Source organism: Rattus norvegicus, chromosome 15 (genome assembly GCF_036323735.1).
Source record: "Rattus norvegicus strain BN/NHsdMcwi chromosome 15, GRCr8, whole genome shotgun sequence".
NCBI lineage: Eukaryota > Metazoa > Chordata > Mammalia > Rodentia > Muridae > Rattus > Rattus norvegicus.
This window is the reverse complement of record NC_086033.1, coordinates 33909309-33934613: the sequence shown is the minus strand read 5'-3', so window position 1 is coordinate 33934613 and position 25305 is coordinate 33909309. Positions and strand designations below refer to the sequence as shown.

General features: G+C 44.0%; 1 protein-coding gene across 11 annotated transcripts in view; it reads left to right on the top strand.

Moving 5' to 3' along the window:
- Gzmn (granzyme N) overlaps window positions 1–11264 on the top strand; it is a 29906-nt gene extending 18642 nt beyond the window's left edge. For 10 of the 11 annotated variants that reach the window (XM_039093674.1, XM_063274666.1, XM_039093668.1 and 7 more), the window contains 5 exons: window positions 8386–8488; window positions 9535–9685; window positions 10010–10145; window positions 10358–10618; window positions 11007–11264. In XM_039093674.1, the coding sequence (XP_038949602.1) occupies window positions 8386–8488; window positions 9535–9685; window positions 10010–10145; window positions 10358–10618; window positions 11007–11150 (795 nt within the window). In that variant the 3' untranslated portion in view covers window positions 11151–11264. Of the gene's footprint in view, window positions 1–8385; window positions 8489–9534; window positions 9686–10009; window positions 10146–10357; window positions 10619–11006 lie in introns of those variants that run through there. The other variant, XM_063274668.1, reaches the window with a different exon arrangement.
- The last annotated feature ends 14041 nt before the right edge of the window (window positions 11265–25305 follow it).

Sequence of the window (25305 nt, the reverse complement as noted above, 5' to 3'; positions counted from 1 at the left end):
TTTAGCCCATGGTGGTCTGATAGGACACATGGGATTATTTCTATCTTTCTGTATCTGTTGAGGCCTGGTTTTTGACAAATTATATTGTCAATTTTGGAGAAAGTACCATGAGGTGCTGAGAAGAATGTATATCCTTTTGCTTTAGGATAGAATGTTCTATAAATATCTGTTAAGTCCATGTGGCTCATGACTTCTCTTAGTCTGTCTATGTCTCTGTTTAATTTCTGTTTCCATGATCTGTCCATTGATGAGAGTGGGGTGTTTAAATCTCCTAGTATTATTGTGTGAGGTGCAATGTGTGTTTTGAGCTTTAGTAAGGTTTCTTTTATGTATGTAGGTGCCCATGTATTTGGGGCATAGATATTTAGGATTGAGAGTTCATCTTGGTGGATTTTTCCTTTGATGAATATGAAGTGTCCTTACTTATCTTTTTTGATGACTTTTATTTGAAAATTGATTTTATTCGATATTAGAATGGCTACTCCAGCTTGCTTCTTCTGACCATTTGTTTGGAAAGTTGTTTTCTAGCCTTTCACTCTGAAGTAGTGTCTGTCTTTGTCTCTGAGGTGTGTTTCCTATAGGCATATGAATACAGGGTCCTCATAGTGTATCCAGTTTGTTAATCTATGTCTTTTTATTGGGAAATTGAGACCATTGATGTTGAGAGATATTAAGGAATAGTGATTATTGCTTCCTGTTATATTCATATTTGGATGTGAGGTTATGTTTTGTGCTTTTCTTCTCTTTGTTTTGTTGGCAAGACGATTAGTTTCTTGCTTTTATTAGGTGTAGCTTGCCTCCTTTTGTTGGGCTTTACCATTTATTATCCTTTGTAGTGCTGGATTTGTAGAAAGATATTGTGTAAATTTGGTTTTGTCATGGAATATCTTGGTTTCTCCATCTACGTTAATTGAGAATTTTGCAGGATACAGTAACCTGGGCTGGCATTTGTGTTCTCTTAGGGTCTGTATGACATCTGTCCAGGATCTTCTGGCTTTCATAGTCTCTGGCGAGAAGTCTGGTGTGATTCTGATAGGTCTGCCTTTATATGTTACTTGACCTTTTTCCCTCACTGCTTTAAATATTCTTTCCTTATTTTGTGCATTTGGTGTTTTGACTGTTATGTGACTGGAGGAGTTTCTTTTCTGGTCCAGTCTATTTGGAGTTCTGTAGGCTTCTTGTATGTTTATGGGCATCTCTTTCTTTAGGTTAGGGAAGTTTTCTTCTATGATTTTGAAGAGATTTACTGGTCCTTTGAGCTGGGAGTCTTCACTCTCTTCTATACCTATTATCTTTAGGTTTGATCTTCTCATTGAGTCCTGGATTTCCTGTATGTTTTGGACCAGTAGCTTGTTCTGCTTTACATTATCTTTGACAGTTGTGTCGATGATTTCTATGGACTCTTCTGCCCCTGAGATTCTCTATTCTATCTCTTGTATTCTGTTGGTGATACTTGTGTCTACGGCTCCTTGTCTCTTCCTTTGGTTTTCTATATCCAGGGTTGTTTCCCTGTGTTCTTTCTTCATTGCTTCTATTTCCATTTTTAATTCCTTCAACTGATTGTGTTTTCCTGGAATTCTTTCAGGGATTTTTGTGATTCCTCTCTATAGGCTTCTACTTGTTTGTTTATGTTTTCCTGCATTTCTTTAAGGGAGTTCTTCATGTCTTTCTTGAAGTCCTCCAGCATCATGATCAAATATGATTTTAAATCTAGATCTTGCTTTTCTGGTGTGTTTGGATATTCAGTATTTGCTTTGGTAGGAGAATTGGGCTCCAATGATGCCATGTAGTCTTGGTTTCTGTTGCTTGGGTTCCTGAGCTTGACTCTTGCCATCAGATTGTCTCTGGTGTTACTTTGTTCTGCTATTTCTGACAGTGGCTAGACTGTCCTATAGGCCTGTGTGTCAGGAGAGCTGTAGATCTATTTTCCTGTTTTCTTTCAGCCAGTTATGGGAACAGAGTGTTCTGCTTTTGGGCATGTAGTCTTTCCTGTCTACTGGTCTTCAGCTGTTCCTGTGGGCCTGTGTCCTGAGTCAACCAGGCAGGTCACTTGGAGCAGAAAAGTTGGTCTTGCCTGTGGTTCCACGGCTCAAGTTTACTCGTGGTTGGTTGCTTTTGAGCTCTCCATGAGGGCGGCAACCAGGAAGGCCTGTGCCGCCTTTTCAGGGAGCCCCCGTGCACTGGAGTCCCAGATGGCGTTAGGTGTTTTCCTCTGGAGTCAGAAATGTGGGCAGAGTGTAGTCTCTTCTGGCTTCCCAGGCGTGTCTGCCCTCTGAAGGTTTAGCTCTCCCTCCCATGGGATTTGGGTGCAGAGAACTGTTGATCTGGTCCCTTTAGTCCGGGCGGTGTCTGGAGCGCTGGGGACCTGCATCTCCTGGGGACTACCTTTAAGAATGAAATTCAACAGTTTTTAGCAAGGGGGTTAGAAACCCCGTGGGTGCCATGTTTGTCCTGTTAGGACTTGGGTTTGCCACGCTCAGGCCTGCTAGAGCCATTCATGAAGTTGGTGAAAATCTTTCCCCAGGTTGCCATTTTTGTCTAACTGACAGGTTCCTTTGCCTTACAGAAGCTTGCCACTTTCATGAAGTCCCAATTGTAAACTGTTGTTCTTAGGACCTGCACTATCTGTGTTCTGTTCAGAAAGTTGTCTCTTGTGCCAGTGTGTTCAAAACTTTTCCCTACTTTATTTTCTATCTAGGTTTACTGTATGTAGATTTATGATAAGGTCTTTGTCCACTTGCCCTCATGTTTTGTGAAGGGTGATAGATATGGATCAATTTGCATTCTTCTACAGGCAAATATCCTCTTAGACCAGGACCATTTGTAGAAGATGCTGTCTTCTTTTCCCATTGTGTATTAGGGATTTTGTTTTTATCAAAAATCACATGTCCATAGGTCTGTGTACTTAAAACCTGAAACTTCCATTGGATTCTAATGATCAACATTTCGGTTTTTGTTTTTTTGTTTTTGTTTTTGTTTTTTTTTTTTTTGACAATACCATGTACTATTTATTACTAAAGCTTAGTAGTAGCACTTAAATTCAAGGATGGATATGGAACACTTTAAAATTATAGTTACTAGATTTTATTACTTTCATTCATTCTTTTTCATTTTATTTAACCTTTTTGTTTACTCTATATGGTTGCCCACTTGTTGATTGACAGTTTTACTTCCTTGGTATTTAATTTCTGAAGTTATTTCTTTATCGTAGAGAACAGTCTGTGGTGGCTGATCATGGTTAACATGACTCCACTTGGAAGTAACCAACCCCAGCACTAGGGCACACCTTCAAGGGATTATCTTGACTAGTGTATTTGAGGTGGAAATGGAGCCCAAACCAGGGTCACCCCTTCTAGAGGCAGCCCTCATAAAGAACACGGCAAGAGGAAGGTTTGCTTTGCCTGCTTGTCCCATCCTTTCTGGGTACATCTATCCTATTGCTAAGGTTTCCTTCTTCAGGAACCCCATCACAGATGAGAGCAGTGTCTCTCTAGGATTCCTCAGGAGCTCCAGCACCAAACTGGGACAACTGGGACGTCTTGGACAGAACAACTGGGTCAGGAGTCAGCCATGATGGTTTCTTTTGCTACCCGGCATCTTTATTTTCAAGTAGTCCCTCCTGTTGATACTGAGGTAGTTCTTCTGCCTTTGGTGTTTGTTCTGTTTAAAAATTCTTGCTTTCACCAATATCTTGAGGTACGCCCCCTGTGGTTTCTTCTATAAGTTTGTTTCTCCAGTTATAATCAAAGGCCTTTAGTTCATTTGACCTATTTCTTTTAACAAGGAATCTAATTTCGTTCCTCTGCAGGTGGATCTCCAGTTTGTGAGCACCATCTGCTAAATCAATATTCCAACAGGTTTTTATTTTCTCCTTGTCAACCATTACGTGGCCTTTGCTTTGCCACTTCATGTCCATGACCTCTGTTCTACTCTGTTGGACTTCCTTCCTTCCAGTACCTGGTTGCCTTATCACTATGGCTCTGTGGTATAATTTAAGGTGAGATATTGCCACATTTCTAACAGTGTTCTCATTCCTTGGGACTGCTTTGGTATTTCTGGACTTTTGTTGTATTATATGAATGTTTTGCAGTTTTCTTAGCATGTGAAATATGTCATGGAGATTTTGCTATGCCTTGCATTAATTCTGTATATTAAGTTTGGTTCTGTCTTGCTTCTGGCCTCCTCAGGTCAGCTTGACTAGCACACTTATTGTCATTTTTGTTCTAATTCTGTCATGGATTTTCTTCCTGGTGGTAGATAAGCACATAGAATATATTCTGTGCTGAAGTGTAAAATTGGATGTGAAGCTTCACATCTTCCATTCTGAATGCTAAATCTAACTGTAAAAAAAAATATTTTATGATGCTATTGTAACTATACTGTGTGACTCCTGAGCATGAACTGTGTAGATGACAGCATGCTCCAAAATCCTACAAAGAGAACATATGATGCTCTTGCTATTGGCACACATACCTGAGTCCAGACTGATGGCATGTGTGGTGTCCAGCGTTTTATCTTCCACCTGCAGACAGTTGAACTGACACCATCAGATTTGCACTTACTCCTGGAGAATCAGTAAATGAAATGCAGAGATTAACAACGATGCTTTGTCCTACCTTTGTAGAAAATAAGTATTTCCTGGCAATTGGAAACCAAGCGAGCATTCTGTTTTGGTCACTAGGAGCTCACACGCCTCAGCCTTGCCTCACACACACCAGCCACCCACCATCTTTACAATCATGCCACCTGTACTGCATCAGCAGCTGAGACCTTGACATTCTCAAGGCTTGCTTTCTATTTCTTGTCAATTTTCATAATAAACATATACTTTCTTATCTATTATTGTTTTTAATCAGCATTGTTTCTATCCCATCATAGAAGAAAAGGGATCTCAAGAGAGAGAGAGAGAGGGAGAGAGAGAGAGAGAGCTCTCTCAGTGGTGAAACATGCCTTTAATCTTAGCACTAGGGTACAGAGAAAGCTGGATCTCTGAGTTCAAGCCCTACCTGCTCTAAAAAGCAACTTCCAGTACAGCCACAGCTACAAGGAGAAATTTTTTAAACATTTTTAAAAGAATAAACATAGGGCCTCATAGAATGAACAGTGAATCATGCTATCATCACACTACATTTATGTTAAATGCTGGCTCTCTTCAGAAGACATCCAAAAAACCCATGTGCACAGAGAAGAATGTCTCATTGGAAATTGGTGGGGTAGGAGAGGAGACATTGTGTACAGTGGGTAAGATTGGCCAAAATGCATTGAATACATGCATATTGGTGTCGAAGAATAAAAACTAAGTTGATAAAGGAAAGTTAGTGCAAGAGCATTAAATGTTGGTAGCACATATAAATCATCACCAGCACTGAATTTCATAAGGGTCACAGGATTAAACCATCATCCATAACAAGAATTCCTAAACAGAGTTCCCAATGACTCTGGGGACATCATTCTCATTTCAGAATTAAGATGAATAAGCAGAGGAAACTGGAGTAACGTTATCAAGGTAGAGATCATGCCATGAATAAAATTTGAAACAAAATAACTACCAGAATGTGGCAATTGAATCAAACTTGCCAATTGAATATTTTAGTGGATTTAACTGATCATTTTATCTTTTAAGAAGAAAATCAACTGTCAGTGCCATGTTTCAAACCCTGAGTATTCCAGGTGAAACTGGCATTACAGGGATCTCAAATTAAGGTAAATGACTGGCTGCATTTCACCCCAGCTGGATACAGTTTTGTGAACAGTGATGTTGCTTTGACATTTGACACAAGCATTTGAAAACAGATTCCAAGACCTCCAGAAATGTCGCCACTGTTTTGGTACAATCGAATTCATTTCTCACCAGCATAGATATGGTACCTGCCAGTTTTCAAATAAATAGAACAGGATGCATAGAACTGGAATCTTTTGTTTAAACTAAAAATATTTTTGATCGTGTCGCTTTACAACCTTTCCAGGGCTTTTATGGTTTCTCTTGACAGACAGATGCTCACACTTTGCAATCACACTGTATTCACTCCAACACTTTTTCACAGCACCTACACTTGTGAGCAAGTAGTTTCAAGACTTGAGCACATAGGACTGCAGAGATGACTCAGAAGTCTTAACTGTACCCAATGGTCTTGCCAAGGACCCAAGTTCAATTCTGAGCAGCATTGTTGAATAGCTCATCACCACTTGTAACTTTAGCCCCTCTGGCCTCCAAGGACACCTGTATTCATGTGCACACATCCAAACACAGATGCACAGTCAACAGTTAAACATCTTTCAGCTATATGTTTTCTATTTGACAAGCAAACTACACCCAAGAAATCTCAACAACATGCCTGCTCAAGCAAGACCTGAACAATGACAACACCAGTTGACCATCACAGTGGATGGGGAAGTAGCGAGGGGCCATCACTAGCTGAAGAGCAACACACAATTATAAGCTGCTAAGAGAGGGAGCATTAGTCTTCCCTAAGGGTGAGCACCATAGTGGTTCTCTAATCCCAAGTGGTCTGACCTGAAAGAAATATGCGTTTAAGCAATAGTACACTGACTCTGTAGGTAGGACTTATATTTTATTCCCTCATATGTGTGTGAAAGAGAATAATAATTAAAGAATAAGGGGCCATGAATCTGAAGGGCATGGAGAGCCATGGAAGAGGTAAAAGGGATAATGGGGGATGATGTAGGGTTTCTCTTTCAGTTTAAAGTGTTAAAAGCACAGTAACAGTCAGATTAAAAAAATCTCTCAGCAGTGCCTCAGGAATTCACTGAGGTCAGTGCTGGGTCCACCAAGTCAGGAGTGAAACTATCATTTCTCAAAAACCCTGGTAAATTTCCATCCAGATTCATACTTTTATGAAAAAGGAACACCAGAACAAATGTTATCACTTACGTGTGTACAATGTATGCATTAGATATCACAAACACGAACTCTCCTTCATGGTTTTAAAATTCATTTTTATGAGCTCACCCATATTATTAAGATTCTGCGGTTCTGTAAGGGTTTGGCTGCTTATCTGTATGTACAAATACCATGTCATTTATGCACAGCCCCATCCGCGGGGAATTGTTAATGCTCGTTATAGGTTATGTAACTAATATGTAGCCCAAAAGAGTTATCTCTCCAAGATGGCCCAGAAAAGCTAAAAGGTTACATAAGAGTGGAAAAGATGACTAATTTTGATCCAAATACATTAATTCACAATTAAGATGAGAAACCCTCCCTTGGTCCCAAAAGACGAAATGACAGAATTCATGAAAGAGTAATGGGAAGGCAGGATCTGGATAGCTCTGGGGTTTTCTAGATGTATACACACACACACACACACACACACACACACACACACACACACACAGACACACACACACACTCGCGCTCAGGGCAAGGCCCGACTGTCTTACCTTCCAGAGGCTCTCACACAGCTCTCACCATCTAGTGCTCTAAACACAGGCTTTCAGCTCCCTCCAGTCAAGATCAGATATTTCAAGAGCTGCAGGCAGCCCTGACTCTCCCACTCCTGGATGTAGCCCATTAAATAGTCATTCAAGACCTAATATCGGTCCTAGTTTGTCTATAGGAAATGCTAGGCAGCGTTGTACAAAATACCATTGGAGTCACCAGCAGGGAAGCCAATGCTGACCTGATCTTAATGACCATTCAGTCTTCAAGCTCTTGCTCCAGCGATAAATGACAATAACTAGTAAACAGATAAAGTATACCTGTCATTTGTGATCCATTATTACCCTTAACTGGGTATGACAGTTCACATGACTGTTGAACACAAGGCAAACACTTGCTTTTGAGATTTCTCTGTGACTTCTCATGAGTTCCAGGAGAGTCAGAGTGAGTTCAGATTAATTCATGAGAATATTCAGATTGTGCCACCGGATGATTAGTCATCCCAAAGATCAATGACATGATATATTGCAATACTGCCTGGGCATATCTGCCACAGGATCACCTCTCTGTGTAAATTTGTGAGTGTATTTGTGAGTGTATAGTGTATAACTGTTGTTAGGATAATTGGGTTGTCGGTACTCATTTTGGAAAAACAAAGGAAGGAGAAAAAATGAAGAAACCCAAAGAGATCTTACCAGAATGCAAAAAAAAAATGTGTAAGCCATAGAAAAGGACACACCTGTGTCTCCATGCAGTCACTGTGGACTTCCTGGGGTCTCAGGTCTCCCCAACCACAGCCTCCAACCATCTACATTCTTGACCTTTATCCTAGCTTAGCTCATAGGATGTCAGTGTGGTGACAGTGTCATTTTTACCCTAACCAGAAAACTTTCTTAAGCAATGGGAAACCAAAAGGAAGCAGAGGTGCACAGGTTTAAAATACCTGTGAGGCCCCTGAGCCCACACCTCCTTCTTCCCCTTCCAAGGGCTGTGTCTGCTCTGCCCTCCTTCATCTGAGCAGACTTCCTGGGAAGATGCCACCTGTCCTGATTCTTCTGACCCTACTTCTGCCTCTTGAAGCTGGAGCAGGTGAGTGGCCCCCCTGTGGCAATGGTGCCATCCCAAGACACCTCTGCTCTCTTTCTGCCCTGCAGTAGTCAGACACTGTCCTGGCACTGAACTCAGGAGACTGCTGAACCTCAGGTCCCATACCAAACCCAGACTTGGAAATCTGACACTAGCTAGAGTCTCAACAAGGACTGAGGAAGGGAGGTGTTCTCAGAAAAATTAGTAAGCACTAGCTTCTCTCAGCTTTTTTCCCCCATCATCCTTAGAAAGAGATGTGGCAGAGAACACAAAGATACAAACTGTACGTCATTAACTTGACTTCAGCTGAGGGAAAGGCACCTTTAATCACCAACCAGCAATGGGGTGAGGCCACCAGTTCAGTAATATTAGCATCATTTATTAAGTCCACCCTCAGCCCTGCAGAAGAAAGGGGTGCAGGCTGACAAGATCCTGCACTGCTCACTCCCTCAGCTTTGCAGTCTGGTTTTAGGTGGCCTCTCCACTTCTGCAGGTCCCCAGCTACTCCCATCCTGGACAGCACATTAACTACTCCAAAGTGCCCCTGGCTCTGAATCTGACCTCCCAGATCTGCAGTTAACTGCAGACCACTCAATGAAAGCATCTACTGAGCGCCCAAGTTGTGTTAGCCACCAGCATGCTGAGCACCCAAGGTGTGTTAGCCACCAGCATGTTAGAAAAGCCTTCTATTGGGCTTTGGGCAAACTGAGAAAACAACACCAGTCAAAACTACAGGGGTCAGAATGACTCACTAACAAACAAAAACCATGGCCAATGTTTATAGAATTCCCCTATCCTCTACAGGGTGAAGTCATAGCTTACCCCTCCGTGTATTTGTAGAGCAGGGGTTGGAAGACAGGGGCTGCCCACCCCTTCTCAGAGCATTGTTATGAGGCTTATGAGTCTGCAAAGACGTGCAAGGAATCCTGTCTGCAACAGGCTTCGGCTTCACAGATCTGACTCCCAATCACTCCCTTCCTTGATCTCCCCTGCTAACCCTATTGCTTCTCCCAGCCACTCCATATTCTAGCTTTTTTTTTTAATTAAAGAGGAGATCATCGGGGGCCATGAAGTCAAGCCCCACTCCTACCCCTACATGGCGTTTATTCAGTCTGTGAAAGCGGACGGAAATATCAGTTACTGCGGAGGCTTCCTGGTTCAAGACTACTTTGTGCTGACGGCTGCTCACTGCGAAGGAGAGTAAGGAGAAGCAGTCAGCCCACATTTTCTAAGACCCACACAGGATCTTCTGTCCTCTAGAGTAGATGTTCCCACTGAGAGCTCATTAGAAGGATGGACTGTGACTATAGGAATCCAGTAAGAGTCAAATTTTAGGTCCAAGGGAAAGAGGACAAAGCCAGCAGCACACTTAAGTTGATCAACTGCCCTGGCTAAACTAAAGCAGTGGTCGAGGTTGAAAGTTCACCTTAAGAGACAATGCAAGTCCCCTCAGCTAGAGCACCCACCCTGCCTACCTCCTGGACTGACTCCACATCTCTCCTCTCCACTCTGCTCTCTGCACAGATCAATGACAGTCATGCTGGGGGCCCACAACATCAAGGCTAAGGAGGATACCCAGCAAATCATCTCTGTGGAAAAAGCCATCAGCCATCCAGCTTATAATAAAGTAGATTATTCCTACGATATCATGCTATTGAAGGTAAGACCTGCAACACACTTGTACACACTTCTGCCCACCCCTTGTCCCTCACCCCCATCTCTCACAGTGTGTCTGTGCTCTGTTTGGTGCATGGATAGCCCCTCCATTCCGCCCTGATCCTGCTTCTTCCCTTTCTTTCATTCTGAATTTAAGAGAGTCTCAGGCGAGCAGGACCTTAGGTGAAGTGGTTTCTCCTCCCTCTTCCTTATCAGCTGAAGAGCAAGGCCAAGAGAACTAAAGCTGTCAGTACCCTCATGTTGCCCCAGAGCGATGCCCAGGTTAAGCCGGGGGATGTGTGTCATGTGGCTGGCTGGGGGTTAACGTCCATCAACGGCACTAAAGTATCTTCCTGCCTACGAGAGGCTGAACTGATCATTCAGGAGGACCAGGAATGCGAAAAAATTTTCTACAACTATTTCAAGACCATACAGATTTGTGCTGGAGACCCAAACAATGTACAGGATGCTTCAAAGGTGGGGATAAAGCATTTAAGAACCAAATATATGGAGAGAAAGGAACCTGGGAGAGGCCAAGGTGTAAAAATGGCAAAACATGCGAGCCTCAACTCAGGGAAGGAAAAGTACAAAAATCAAATTTTTGTCCCCTGGGTGGGTGCAGCAAGAGGTTAAAGTGGGACACATTTGTCATCCGAATGCAGCCTGTATTATCTCAGAGTATCACTGAGAAAAGAAAGCCAAGGACTGGGCTAGAAGGAAACCTTGGGCCTCCCTGGAGCTCTGGTACTGAGGGAAGCTGGAACCTGTCCTGGCTCTGATCTGAGTTAGCATTGCGAGGAGGTGGGGGGAGGGGAGAGCAGAGACAGAGGGAGGTAGGCTCACTTCGTCCTTTCTCTGTCCACAGGGTGACTCCGGGGGACCCCTCGTGTGTGACAACAGAGCCTATGGAGTTATAGCCTACGGGAAAAAAGGGGAAATCTCTTCAGGAGTCTTCACCAAGGTTGTGTACTTCCTGCCGTGGATAAGCAGAAACATGAAGGTCCTCTAACAGGTTAATACCTGTGCCCAACCAGCCTTTCTGACCTCAGGCAAGAACCACGATGAGTGGGCATCAAAGGCTGAAAATCCATAATAAATAACCCCCAGTGTGCATGTAACTGAAGTTCTTTGCTGTTTGAGCCACTTCATTGTTTCCACACCTCTCTGGTCCAGGAGGACCTTTCCTGTCACTTCTGGGCTTTGCTTCTCCTCCTTCCCCAGCTCATCCTCTTACTGGGACTTCAGGCTGCACAGTTCCCACATATTTATCACCCATTCATGGTGGAAGGTAGGGTGTTGTTTCTTTGATTCTATTTTTGAGTAGGGTCTCACTGTATAGCTCTGGCAGCATGGAGTTTGCTATGTAAAACTTCCTGGCCTTTAACTCTCTGCTTCCCCAGTGCTAGGATTAAAGGTGTGTGCCATGACATCCAACCATACACATGTCTAATTCTCCAGTCTCCAAGGTTGGCTTTCTCACTCAGAAGCGTCAGGAGGCTACAGCACTACTGAGGTGCCCCATGCTCAGTCACTCGTTCACACTTAGCCCTCAGACAGGAACCTTCTGGGCCTAGGAGATCCCTACATCTCTGAGCCACCTTCCTCCAGCCCAACAATTGCAGGAAGTGGAGCAAGGCATGGGGGTGAAGGGAGATTTGACTCTGGGAATTCAGAAGGCCATGGGCTGTGCAACCCAGTCATGTTCCTGTCTCCAGTCCCCTCTCTAGCAGGGTAGGGGACTCTCCCCACCTGAACTGTCTGCAGTCCAGAAACCTGGGACATATCTCTGAGGGACCCACGTTCAGCTGGGCCTCATTTCCCAGCCCAGCACAGAGCTCAGTCAACTTCTGTGCCCTCTGTGTCCTTCCAGTGTTTTCCATCTGACCTCCTCTACCTACCAGTAGTTTCTACTCCATCCCTGCCTCACCCACGCCTGAAGTACACCAGCCTTTCACCCCTCTAAGTTCCAAAACTGTGGAGTCTCCTCCAGTTAGACTTGGGCTGCCAAACACCAGGGCTCATCCCTCCCCGCTAAGCCAGGCTAAGGAGCCCTTTCCAATTGCATGGACCTGCAATCTCCCAACCGCCTGGACTTAGCCTTCAACCTGGGCCTCCCCCTGCTGGCCACATGGGGATATGGCAGTTCATTAACCCTAGGGATCTAAAGGATGCTAGTAGGTCTCTGGTTTTGTATCAGGTACACAGTCGACTCCTTCACCTTCATCCTCTTGTTTCCCTAGACAGACAGGTCACCCAAACACAAATGCATCTATATTTGGAAATGACACAAAAGATAATTTTAAAAAGTATGAGTAAATTCTCTGTCTTCTAACGGCGCCACAGGCATTGGTCTTCCTTGACTTGGAATGCAGTTTGTGGAATTGGGGTGAAGTTGGAATTCCTCCATCCCTGTGGTTTTCAATGTACCTCATGTGGAAGCCTCATCAGTATAAGTGGGCAGGAGAAAGGTAGGCAGAGGGGATTTAGCTTGCTTGACTTTCAAACCATAGACTCTGCCACTCCAGCTGAAGTATAACAGTTCATGGCGACCCATGTGACCCTAGTAAGTCCCTCCCACAGCATCACTGGGGAATTACACTTTTAAAGTTCCCGCACTATTGGATGTTGGTATTCGTTGATTCTGTGTTGAGTTTACTCTGTTCAGTCACGTATATCTCATCATGGCGACGTTTAACAGACTTAGTTCTTTCTCAGCTCATCTGTTTTGATTTTCATTTCCTGAAGATTATTTTGAGAGGGCAGCTCCTGTTTTTGAGTATTGCGTTTGTTTTTATTTGTTAGCTTGTTTTGAGAGAGAATGAGAAGCAGGTAGATATATAGAGACGGAGAACATCCAGGAACAATTGAGAAAGAGGAAAGAATTTGATCAACAAATGTTGTATAAACAAATTAAAACTAAAAAAAATCAATGAAATTAGCAATAATATGATAAAAGTTTATCGTTAAAATATAACTTGATTTAAATTAATAGGAATTACAGCAAAACATCAAAACTGATCTTTCTCCCTTCTTCCACCGAGTCCTCAGAGTGAAAATTCAGCCCTCAAGATGTTGACGATGGTAAAAAGATGGCCCACTACTGTGAAGAACCACTGGGTACTTCATGCTTCTGTGAGGAGACAAGCTAGCTCCTAGCCATGTGTCTTTGCCTAGTCACTTACGGGACAAAGAAACACAAACTTTATAAATGAAGCTGTCACTTGTGCTTCTCTACACTCCTTCTCCTTCTCCCCCTCCCTCTCCTCCCTCTCCTCCCTCTCCTCCCTCTCTTCCTTCCTCTCCTCATCCCTCTTCTCTTCCCTCTCCTCATCCCTCTCCTCATCCCTCTCCTCATCCCTCTCCTCATCCCTCTCCTCATCCCTCTCCTCATCCCTCTCCTCATCCCTCTCCTCTTTCCTCTCCTCATCCCCCTCCTCATCCCTGTTCTCCTCCTCCCTCTCCTCCTCCCTCTCCTTCTCCCTCTCCTCCTCCCTCTCCTCCTCCCTCTCCTTCTCCCTCTCCTTCTCCCTCTCCTTCTCCTTCTCCTTATCCCTTTCCTCTTCCCTGTCCTCCTCCCTCTTCTCCTTCTCCCTCTCCTCCTCCCTCTCCTCCTTTTCCTCATCCCTCTCCTCTTCCTTCTCCTCCTCCTTCCCCTTCTCCTCTTCCTCCCTGTCCTATCCCTCTCCTCCTCCCTCTTCTCCCTCTCCTCCTCCCTTTCCTCCTCCCTCACCTCATCCCTCTTCTCATCTCTTTCCTCCCTCTCTTCTCCCTCCTCCTTTGAACAACAGTTATCTATGCTTAACAGTGAAGACAGTGCAATATTCTCAGGTTTTTGTTAGAAACACGTATTTCTCTATATGTGTCTGTGAGTTTTCTTCTATAAATATTAGCTTCTGAGTCTCGTCTTTAGTCCAAGTTAATATTTAAATATCAGTTCTCATTATAACAGAAAGAAATGTATTTAAAAGTTTTCTAATGACTTCTGGAACTTTCCTGCCATGTTGGTTTGGTGTGTGCTTATACAGGAGATGATAGCCTTTAGCCTTTTTTTTTTACTTTTTCCCCCTTTTATTGAAAATGTTTTCCCTCACATAATAAATCCTGGTTATGACTTACCCTCCTTCTCTCTCCTCCTCCCCATCCTCCTCCATCTGGACCTGCTACCTTTCTGTCTCTCATTTTAAAACAAACAGGCATCCGAGGGACAATTATAATATGATATATCAACAACTAACACTTTAGAGTTAGGAAAAACAAACAGAAGGAAAAGAGACCAAGATAAGACACAATAACCAGAGACTCACTCACTAGAGCACTCAGGAGTCCCATAAAAGCACTCAACTAGAAGCTATAATGTATTTTTTTTAAAGACCTGGTGAGACCCATGCAGGTCCTGTGCATTCTCTGTCTCTGTGAGTTCATGAGCTTTAATCGGGTTGATTTGGGGACCTTGATTTCTTGGTGTTCTCTGTCCCCCAGGCTCTTACACTCTTTTCCCTTCTCTTCTGCAGGATTCCCTGCACCCTGAGGGGAGGGATTTCACAGAGACCTTCGTTTGGGGTATTCCTAGGCCTCTCCCTCTCTGGATAATGTCTGACTGTGGTCACTGCATTCATTCCCTTCTGCTGTAGGAGGAAGCTTTTCTGGTGATGGCTGAGCAAGGCACTGATCTATGAGTATAACAGAATGTCATTAGGAGTCATCTTATAGCTGCGTTTTGTTCCTGTGATGTTTTCGTGTTTAGAACAGTAGTATTTGGTCTTACCCTAGATCCATTGTGTGTGGTTTTTAAAGCTACCGTCTTTGCCCAGGGTCAGCCATGCTACTGCTCCCACCCTGGCTTCCTTTTGCTTTACCGGCCCTTGCTCCAGGAAGTGACAGTGCTACCAGCTCCCACCCAAGACCCTTGAATGCGAGGGTAAAAGACACACAATTAAATTCTTTACAATTTGCCTTCTTGGCACAATTTCTGGGCGTTACTATCTCTCGCCCAGAAAAGTGTGCCCTTACCAATTTATTATCTGTCTCTCCTCCTCCCTCTCCTTATCCCTCTCCTTCTTGCCCTCAACTTCAGTGGCTAGTCCCACCTAGCCCCTGTCAAAACATCCTGAGCCACCTGCCTGAAGCAGAGGCTACAGGCCCCAGCTCTCCCCAAGACCTACATGGATGCTGTGTTCTTCTTCCTCCAAAAGCATAGCAGAAAGACCCTCTCTTCTCTGCCTCTGCCTTTTCCTCCTGGGACCCAGAAGTCCTGCTGTACCTTCTGCCAGACATTGCCCCCGACCCCTGACCCCAGGCCTCCTTTACTGACAAATCAGGAACCAGCTGGGGAACAGGACAATAGTATCAGAAATTCCCTTTCCATAGGTCCATGGCCTATCCAGTCTCGGGTTCTTGGTCACCCAAGCAGTGGGTTCCAACTCTGGGAGTGGACCTTAAGTCAAATCAGTCATTGGTTGGTTACTCCCACAAACTCTGGGCCAGCATCTTAGCCTCAGCCAAGAGGATGTATTTATCCCCCAAATCCTAACTCATTCCCCAATTGTGCACGAGCTATTTCACCAAGGATCCTCTGAGACTGGTTTTTTGTTTTTTTTGGGGGGGAGAGGGGGGCATTGTTGTTGTTGTTGTTGTTGTTGTTGTTGTTGTTGTTAGCTGTACTACATTGGGGAGGACTCTCTCCCCTGAAGCATCCATCATTGGACCTTGTACCTGCTTGCCTCGCCAGGCTCCCATGGCTCTCAGAGGCTCACATCAACACTGGTTGTGGACCCCGCAGCTGCTGCAGCAGCCACTGCCATGAGACCCAGAACTGTGACTACCTGCCCTGCGCTGGCCACGCGAACTTCTTTATTCCTTTTCTAAGAGCTGTAACACTCCCGGCATCCCTGCCAGACTAGAGCTCTCTGGAATGTATTTGCCCCAGACTCTACTTCATCCACCATCGTCTGGCCTACAGCAACGACTGATGCCCCAGAGGGAAGGAGCAGATCTCAGACTCCACCCATTCCAGACTTCGCCCAGCCTTCTCCGAGCCCGTCTACCAGCAGACTAGGTATCTCGCCAAGAAAGGCAGAACCCAGAACCACACTTTGCCTAATAATAATAACGATCATGGGTGATATTTCCATCTTCTGATATCTTCTTCAGTTTCTTTTCTTTGTCATGCAGATCTTTTACTTGCTTGGTTAGAGTTCACTCGAGATATTTCATATTACTTGAGGCTCTTGTAAAAGGTGCTGTTTCCCTGATTTCTTTCCCAGTCTGTCATTTGTGTATAGGAGGGCTGTTAATTTTTGTGAGTTAAGTTTTCATATAGCTACTTTGATGAAAGAACTCAGCTTTAGGAGTTTTCTGTTGATTTCTTTTAGGATCACCTGTGTGTGTTGTTTCCCATCAAATGCAAATAAGGATACTTTGACTTCTTCCTTTCCAACCTGTATCCTCCCATCTCCTTCAGTTGTCTTATTGCTCTAGTTAAGACATCAAGTGCTATACCGAAGATAGATAGATAATCCCTGATAACTTATCCAGAAGGGGTGTCGGAATTTGTCAAAGGCCTTTTCTGCATCTAATGAGGCCATGTGGCTTTTGTCCTCCAGTGTGTTAATATAATAAATTGTGCTTATTGATGTACATATGTTGAGCCGTCCCTATATCTTGGTTGAGAAGTCAGGGGTAATTCCAATAGGTCTGACTTTATATGTCACTTGGTCTTTCTCCTTGGCAGCGTTTACTGTCTTTTCTTTGTTCTGTACATTTGGTGTTCTATTACTGTGTGTCATGGGGACTTTCTGGTCCAGTCTATTTGATAGACTTCTCTTTCTCTCCATTAGAGCAAGTTTCTTCTACGATTTTGTTGAGAACATCTTCTGCGGCTTTGCCTTGTGTTTCTTCTCCATCCTGTATTTCTATTATTCTTAGGTTTGGTCTTTTCATGGCGTCCCAGATATCCAGGATGCTTCGTTCCATGAGTTTTTAGATTTAACCCTTTCTTTGATCGGGGCATCCATTTCTTCTGTCTACGCCTTGTGTATCCTGTTGGTGAGGCTTGCTGGGCTCTAGATCAGACATGTGCTTCCAGTTATTGATTGTGATTTTATGCCGGTGTCTGGGTTTAGGAAGATGTGGTTCTAAATGCTGATATCTGGCCTTGTCATTGTTGGGTGAGTGTTTTGTTTTGTTCCTTAATTCTTGTAGGGGTTTGAAAGACAATGGCCTCCCTAGGCTCATGGGCAGTGGCACCATTAGAAGGTGTGGCCTTGCTGGAGTAGTTGCAGCCTTGTGAGAGGATGTGTCTCACTGGGGGTGATCAAGCCAGATGTAGTGTGACTTTCCCTCCCTGCTGCCCGCTCATTCAGATGTAGAACTCTCAACTACCTTTGTAGGACCCTGCACGTCACCATGCTCCTACCATGATGATAATGGACTAAACCTCTGAGACTGTAAGCCAGCCCCAGTTAACTGTATTCATTTATAAGAGTTGCTGTGGTCATGGAGTCTCTTCACAGCACTGGAAATCCCAATTAAGATGGTTCTGCTGCCCTCTCTGGTTCCTAGGACAGTGTGATGGCTGTGTGTTTCCTGTTAGAAAATCCTTCTGGGACCCTGGTACGTATGACCATGGGCAGATTCAGTTAAAATGTGTTTCTAGGTATTGGGAGCTAATATAGAAATGAGGATGGGCTAAGAGTGGTTGGGGAGTCCAGAGGAGGAAAGCAGAAAGTTCCACCAAGATCTGCTTTGTTCCCTGGGAGTGGGGACAGAAATTGAAAAGAGGCCACAGCAAAAGGTCTGCTACAGGGCTTCAGACTGACTTGGAGGAATGGAGGGAGAAGTGCAGATCTGCAGTTGACCCCTCTGCTTAGCTGATTTAAGTGGCCTGCAGATTCCCAGGGGCTGTCTGTTGAAGTTGGGGGCTAGCATAAATCAGCGAGTGAGGGAAAGGTTAGGAGAGGATGGTCTGTGTGACGGAGGTAGAGGGGGAAGGAAGGCCACAGCATGAGTACTGCACTGGGGATGAGTCTGATGATTGGTTTCAGGGAACTGAGGAAGCAGTGAAGATCACCAGTTCCCTACCTGCATCCTTGGCTGTAGTGGCCTGCAGAGAAAGGGGTTTTAAAAGAAAAAGAAAGTAATAACAAATCAAGCACATGGCTATGAACAAACGAAACTTGGCCATTGAATGATGAGGGGGAAACAGAGTCACACTCCTCACAAAGCAGTCCCAATGTTCAGGCGCTAAGCCCCCCTCCCCAGTTTTCAGCACTAGCAGCAGCAAAACACTGAGAAGGGAGTTAAATATCTGCACAGAGATACCCAGCAGATACTAAAGAGACCAGGGCCGAGAGGAGAGAGAGAGAGGGAGAGAGAGGGAGAGAGAGAGAGAGAGAGAGAGAGAGAGAGAGAGAGAGAGAGAGAGAGCCTTACATTTAATATACCTCAGTCACCTCAGCAACTGGGCTACTCCCAAACGTTCACATGGCTAGCCCCTCCCCTCTGATGCTCCTGCGTTATTACTTACGAAAATCTTTATTCCATCTTTGCTACCCCAGACCCAATGAAGGCAGGGGCTGCTGGGACCACTCTTCCCTGGTCTTAAATGGCTGGTATGCCTCTCTTCTTGCAGCTCTCAAGCCTGGATCTTATTCCTTCCCTGGTATGATTCTCCCTCCTTCTTCCTCCCTCAGTTCCCTTGCCCGGGGAAAACTGAAGTCCCACCTGTCTCCCAGCCCAGCCATTGTCTGCTGGCAACTTTATTTACCTATTAGAAGCAACTGAGGGCAGGGACCTGAGGCTTCTTGCATACAGGATTCTCGCGTAATTTTGGGGGAACCCAATTAACACAATGCAAACAGTAAACCAAATCCACAGCAATAAAGTGTAGGTTAAAGATTCTGTGGTTGGCTCTCTCCTCCTGCCGAGCAAGATGCCCAAAGGAAAGAGGGCCAAGGGGAAGAAGGTGGCCCCTGCCCCCGCCATCATCAAGAAACAGGAGGCCCAAAAAGGTGGTCAATCCTTTGTTTGAGAAAAGGCCCAAGAACTTCAGCCTTGGGCAGGACATCCAGTCCAAAAGAGATCTCACACGCTTCGTCAAATGACCCCACTACATCAGGCTGCAGCAGCAAAGAGCCATCCTCTATAAGTGGCTCACAGTACCTCCTGCCATCAACCAGTTCACCCAGGCCCCCCACTACATCAGGCTGCAGCAGCAAAGAGCCATCCTCTATAAGTGGCTCACAGTAACTCCTGCCATCAACCAGTTCACCCAGGCCCTGGACAGGCAAACAGGGACTCAGCTGCTTAAGCTCGCCCACAAGTACAGGCCAGAGACAAAGCAGGGGAAGAAGCAGAGGCTGCTGTCCCAGGCTGAGAAGAAAGCTGCTGGCAAAGGGGAAGTACCAGCTAAGAGACTGCCTGTCCTCTGAGCAGAGGGGACATCCCAGCTAAGAGACCTTCTGTCCTCCGAGCAGGGGTCAATACAGTCACCACCTTGGTGGAGAACAAGAAGGCTCAGCTGGTGGTGACTGCCCATGATGCCTATTGAGCTGGTGGTTTTCCTGCCTGCCCTTTGTCGAAAGATGGGGGTGCCCTACTGCATCATCAAGGGAAAGGCCAGACTGAGACTCCAATCCACAGGAAGACGTGCACCACTGCTGCCTTCACAGGTTAACTTGGAAGACAAGGGTGCTCTGGCTAAGCTGGTGGAAGTTATTAGGACCAATTATAATGATGGCTATGACGAGATCCACCGTGACTGGGAAGGAGGCAATGTCCTGGGTCCTAACTCTGTGGCTCGAATTCCCAAGCTGGAAAAGCAAAGGCTAAAGAACTCACCACTAAACTGGGTTAAATGTACACTTAAGTTTTCTGTACATAAATATAATTACAATTTATCTTCCAAAAAAAACCAAAAAACAAAAGATTCTGTGGCTGGGCTGGAGTCCAAATCCCTCCACTGGAAGTCTTGCCTGGTTACAGGAAATGGCCAGTTCAGGCTTCATATCTCCCAATTACTAAGAGCCTTAGCTAGGGTCACCCTCATAGATTCCTGGGAGTCTCTATTGCTCTAGGTTTCTGGCTCGTTGATGAGATGCCCCACAGTTCCAGTTGTGTCTCCCAGTACTCCCTCCCTTCTCAACCTGAGGCGTTTTCTAGGGAGAGCTTTGATGCGTTCTCATTTGTTGTACCACAACTGTCACAATACAGCATCTCAGCCTCACCTGAGATGGGGACAAAGGGACTTGCTTAGCTCACGGTGATTACAATGCTTACTACCACTATCTTTGTGAGGATCCATGGGCAAGACTTCAGCCTTTCTGCCCTCTCCCATCTTCTTTTGTCATACACTGATCTTACAATGCAGTGGCTTTCACTTGGGAACTTCCTAATGCGCGTATGACACATTTTAATCATAGTCAGCCGCCCTTACCCTTTCCCTCCTGCCCCAAGCCTTACCTCCTTCCATATTTCTAATAGTCCCCCTCAACTACCACATCGCCCTGTCTCCAAAATCCATGCTTGAAAGAAAGGATGTGACATCTGTCTTTATGAACCTGGTTTATTTCACTTCTCCTAATGATCTCCACTTCCATTCATTTTTCTGCAAGCAACATAAAATTTTCTCTTCTTATAAAACTCATACATTTCAGCCCCGTCAGTCATGGGGGCACATGCCTGTAACCCCAGCACTAGTGGAGAAGAGGATTATGAATCCAAAGTCATCTGTGGCCACACAGCGATGTGGAGTCCAGGGTAAATAAAAATAATCATTTTCATTATAGAAAAATAGACAATATAATGACACAAGTAAGGGTTATATGAGATTGCCCTTCTTTCTGGTTATTGCCCCCTTCCCTCCACAAAATTAGAATTAAATTAATACATAGTTTTACACTCTGCTTTTTTCTGCTCACCATAAGAGAATGCAGGTTTCTGCATGGCACCAAATAAAACTTTAAAATGAACTTTTCTAACTGGCTAGATAGCACATCATTCCATACCTATATCATGATCGTTATGTGCTTATTTAGATAGTCTGAGAGGTTTGCCAAAAGGGTCTCGAGGTGGACTCTTCTTGTTCACTTTGACCTCGCCTCGCCTCAGGACTAGCTTTCTGCCAGGCACGCTGAAGACCTGAGATATGTGCACGTGTTGTTCCTTCTAAATTCTCAATCTGAAGGGTTTTGTGTAGACACCAGCAAATCTGCTATTGCAATCACGTGCTTCGGGACTGTCTGGAGCTTCTGTCTCTACTTTGTTAAATGCTACTCTTTCACTGAGAGCAACACACAGTCCAAGTCTCCATTAAATGATCTTGCTGCTTGCAGACACTTACTTCAGAAGGACCGCTTGTGATACAGCCTACTCCCAGCACCAACACTGATGAAATCTCCACACACAGTGGAGGCATCTGAGATGCTCCCACATACCCTTTCAGGAGTAACAGGAAGGCACCCTGAGGACCTGAGGTCAATATAGCCCCGGTCCTCTACAAAGTCAAGAACAACTAAATTGGTTTCTTGATTGGGGGTGGGGAGCTAGAAGGACTCTGAGCCAGTGGCAGCCGATCATTGCTTGCCCAGAGGATCAGAATGTGGGGCTTATGCAGCCCAGAAAGGAGATGGGAAAACCTACTCTTAACGTCCCAATAGCCCAAAGGAGAAAAAACTGTAACTGACAGAAATGTAGTGGAACAGCAGGAAACAGATGCCACCAGTTATGGACATTGTGAAACCTATCACAGTCCTACTCGTTTAAACCACATTTTTTTATTAAAGTAAAAACATTTTAAAGGTACAGGCTCTAATTAGTCCACTCTCCACTCAAATGTTCTCTCCAACACCTACCCTACAGCAAGCAGACTGTGTGTGTGTGTGTGTGTGTGTGTGTGTGTATGTGTGTGACACACACATGTATATATGTATATATGTATATATTGAAAAATATACTCATTTGGAAAGTCCACAGATTCCATGCCTACCATTGAAGGAATACTTACGAGGCGATCATTGCATTTTATGTCAGGAAGTGGACCATTCTCCAGAAAGGTCCTATGTCTCTCTACGCCAATCCTTGAAGTGCTGCGATTCTGGCTTGATGCTGCCTTCTGTGCCCTCCTTGGGCACAATCGTCCTCATGTTTATATCCATGGATGGGTAGTGATGTTTTAACTTGCTGCTTTGGTGGTACCAGATGAGATCGGCAACTCTCCCGATGTTTATTGATCAGCTGGATGTTCTGTTTTGAGATTTCTACTAAAGTCCATTATGCTTAATTATTTATCTTTCACACTGCTTTATGGAGGTCTGTTATGTAACTTGATTCACAAGTCTTTTGCTGACTATGTGTGTTCTAAAGAACCTTTGTCTTTGTTTCCTCTCAATTTTAATGTATCAAATCCACCAATTGTTTTCTTTATGCTGCTTACTCTTAACTATGGTATATAAAGTCTTTATTTATGATAGATATTGATACATCATACTTTCAAGTCTTTGTTCACATTTGGTCCATGTCCTCCCTCTAGAATTTTTGATGTGGCACAGTTTTATCTTTTCCACGTAAAAATGCCTGCCCTCTGGGACACTGGAAATGTGTGTGCTGTATAAATATCATTTCTCTTAAACAGAAAGAAGAGAATCTTAGTCTTTACTATGTCGCGGGATGAAATCTCTATCACAAATTAAATATGCAGCCAACAGCCATACCACCCTGAATATGCCCAGTCTCGTCTAATCTGAGCAGAGTTGGCCCTGGTGTGGTACAAAGTGTGTTAGTATACGACTGTGTGCAGTCTAAAAGGAAAACTTAACCCCCATAGGTTGTCCTCTGAATTCTCCATATTTTGTATCAAACATCAGCATGTGCACATGCGCACACACACATACACACACATATACACACTCACACACACACACATATACACACTCACACACACACATACACACATGTACACATACACACACACACACATACACACATGTACACATACACACACACACACACACTCTTGGAAAGAATCCTACAAAGTATTTCTCAAGAGGAATGGATCTACATGTCGACTTTGGGGAACTGGCATTTCTATAGTATTGCCTTCAAGTTCATGCACATGGAATCACTGTGTTTAAGTCTTCTTATAAGATCCTTTGTTTATATTTATCATCTTAACCAAAAAAGGTATCACATATCTTGTAGATTTTCATGTAGTTAATTTATCATTTCCATGCAATTAAATATTAACTTGCTATGTTTTTCATTTTCTTTTTTTTTATCTTTATTAACTTGAGTATTTCTTATTTACATTTCGATTGTTACTCCCCTTCCCGGTTTCCAGGCCAATATCCCCCTAACCCCTCCCCATCCCCTTCTATATGGGCTTCCCTTCCCCATCCTCCCCCCATTATATGGGCTTCCCTTCCCCATCCTCCCCCCATTACCGCCCTCCCCCCAACAATCACCTTCACTGGAGGTTCAGTCTTGGCAGGGCCAAGGACTTCCCCTTCCACTGGTGCTCTTACTAGGATATTCATTGCTACCTATGAGGTCAGAGTCCAGGGTCAGTCCATGTATAGTCTTTGGGTAGTGGCTTAGTCCCTGGAAACTCTGGTTGGTTGGCATTGTTGTTCATATGGGGTCTCAAGCCCCTTCAAGCTCTTCCAGTTCTTTCTCTGATTCCTTCAACGGGGGTCCCATTCTCAGTTCAGTGGTTTAATGATGGCATTCACCTATGTATTTGCTGTATTCTGTCTGTGTCTCTCAAGAGAGATCTACATCCAGTTCCTGTCAGCCTGCACTACTTTGCTTCAACCATCTTATCTAGTTTGGTGGCTGTATATGTATGGGCCACATGTGGGGCAGGCTCTGAATGGGTGTTCCTTCTGCCTCTGTTCTAAACTTTGCCTCCCTATTCCCTGCCAAGGGTATTCTTGTTCCCCTTTTAAAGGAGTGAAGCATTCGCATTTTGGTCATTCTTCTTGAGTTTCATGTGTTCTGTGCATTTTTTCATTTTCTAACACTATTGTTACATTTGTAAAAACACAATTGATTTTATTTTATTTTTTATCCAGCCCCTATGTTAGGCCCCTATATCAATAATGGTAATTTAGTTGCAGATTCTTTTAAAGTCTCTCTATGTACTTCCCTATCCACCAGTGTTACAGCTTGGTTTCCTCCTGTCTGGACTTTAACCCTTTCACTTCTATTTCCTGTCTAACTAGCTCAAACTGTTAGCATGGCATGGAAGACAATGGCTAGCAATTTATTATCCAGATATTTTTATATATTTTTTTTTTGCTCTATTAGAAAAAGTTTTCGATGTTTCACTGTGATTATAGTGTGGGATTCTATGAAATCAGATTTGTTTCTAGTTTGCTGTAAAAATATGCAGTGAGTGACTGAATTTTGGCAGGTATTTGGGCACTTTTTCCTTTTGTTCTTGCATCACGTGAAAGTAACGTTTCTCTGTAATCGGTTGTTACTATAGCAACCGATTTTCAAATGCAAAGGCAACCACGTGCTCCTAGAATAAAGCTCAATCCTCTCATGAGGTAAATTTTTGTTAATTGGTGTTTTTATGTGTATCAAATTTGATATATATTCAAAAGTAAAATTGCCCTGTAATGTTCCTTTCACATATGGTATGGCTGTTGGCTGAACATTTAATTCGAGAGATTGCATCCTCTGACATAGTAAGTTTTTGTCTTCTTTTCACCCTGATAAATGATATTTATAAAGCACAAGTTTCTAGTGTCTTACATGGTCATATATTTTCTGCGTGGAAAAAAAATAAACTATCTTTATTCACACCTCATCAAAAAAAAATCTTTCTATGGAGAAAATGAGGCCAAGCACCAATAAGAACTTGAAAATACGACACATCATATCCTCATAGATAAAGATTAATATTTTCTCTGAATTTGGTGTTAGAGTTATGCTAACCACATCAAAAGATTGGAGCCCTGCCTGCAGGAGTCGTATAGCAGACTCTGATTTTGTGACTATCAAAGGTTCATAATTCCTGGGGTCAGTACCTTACCTGGACACCTGTACCCTCCTGCCTAGACTCACTGTTCCTTCAGTTGGGGCCTGAGAGTAGCTCCTGCACAGGCTTCTCGGGTTTTGACATCGCCAGATCATGTTAAACAGCCATGTTTCTGGTTGCTTTC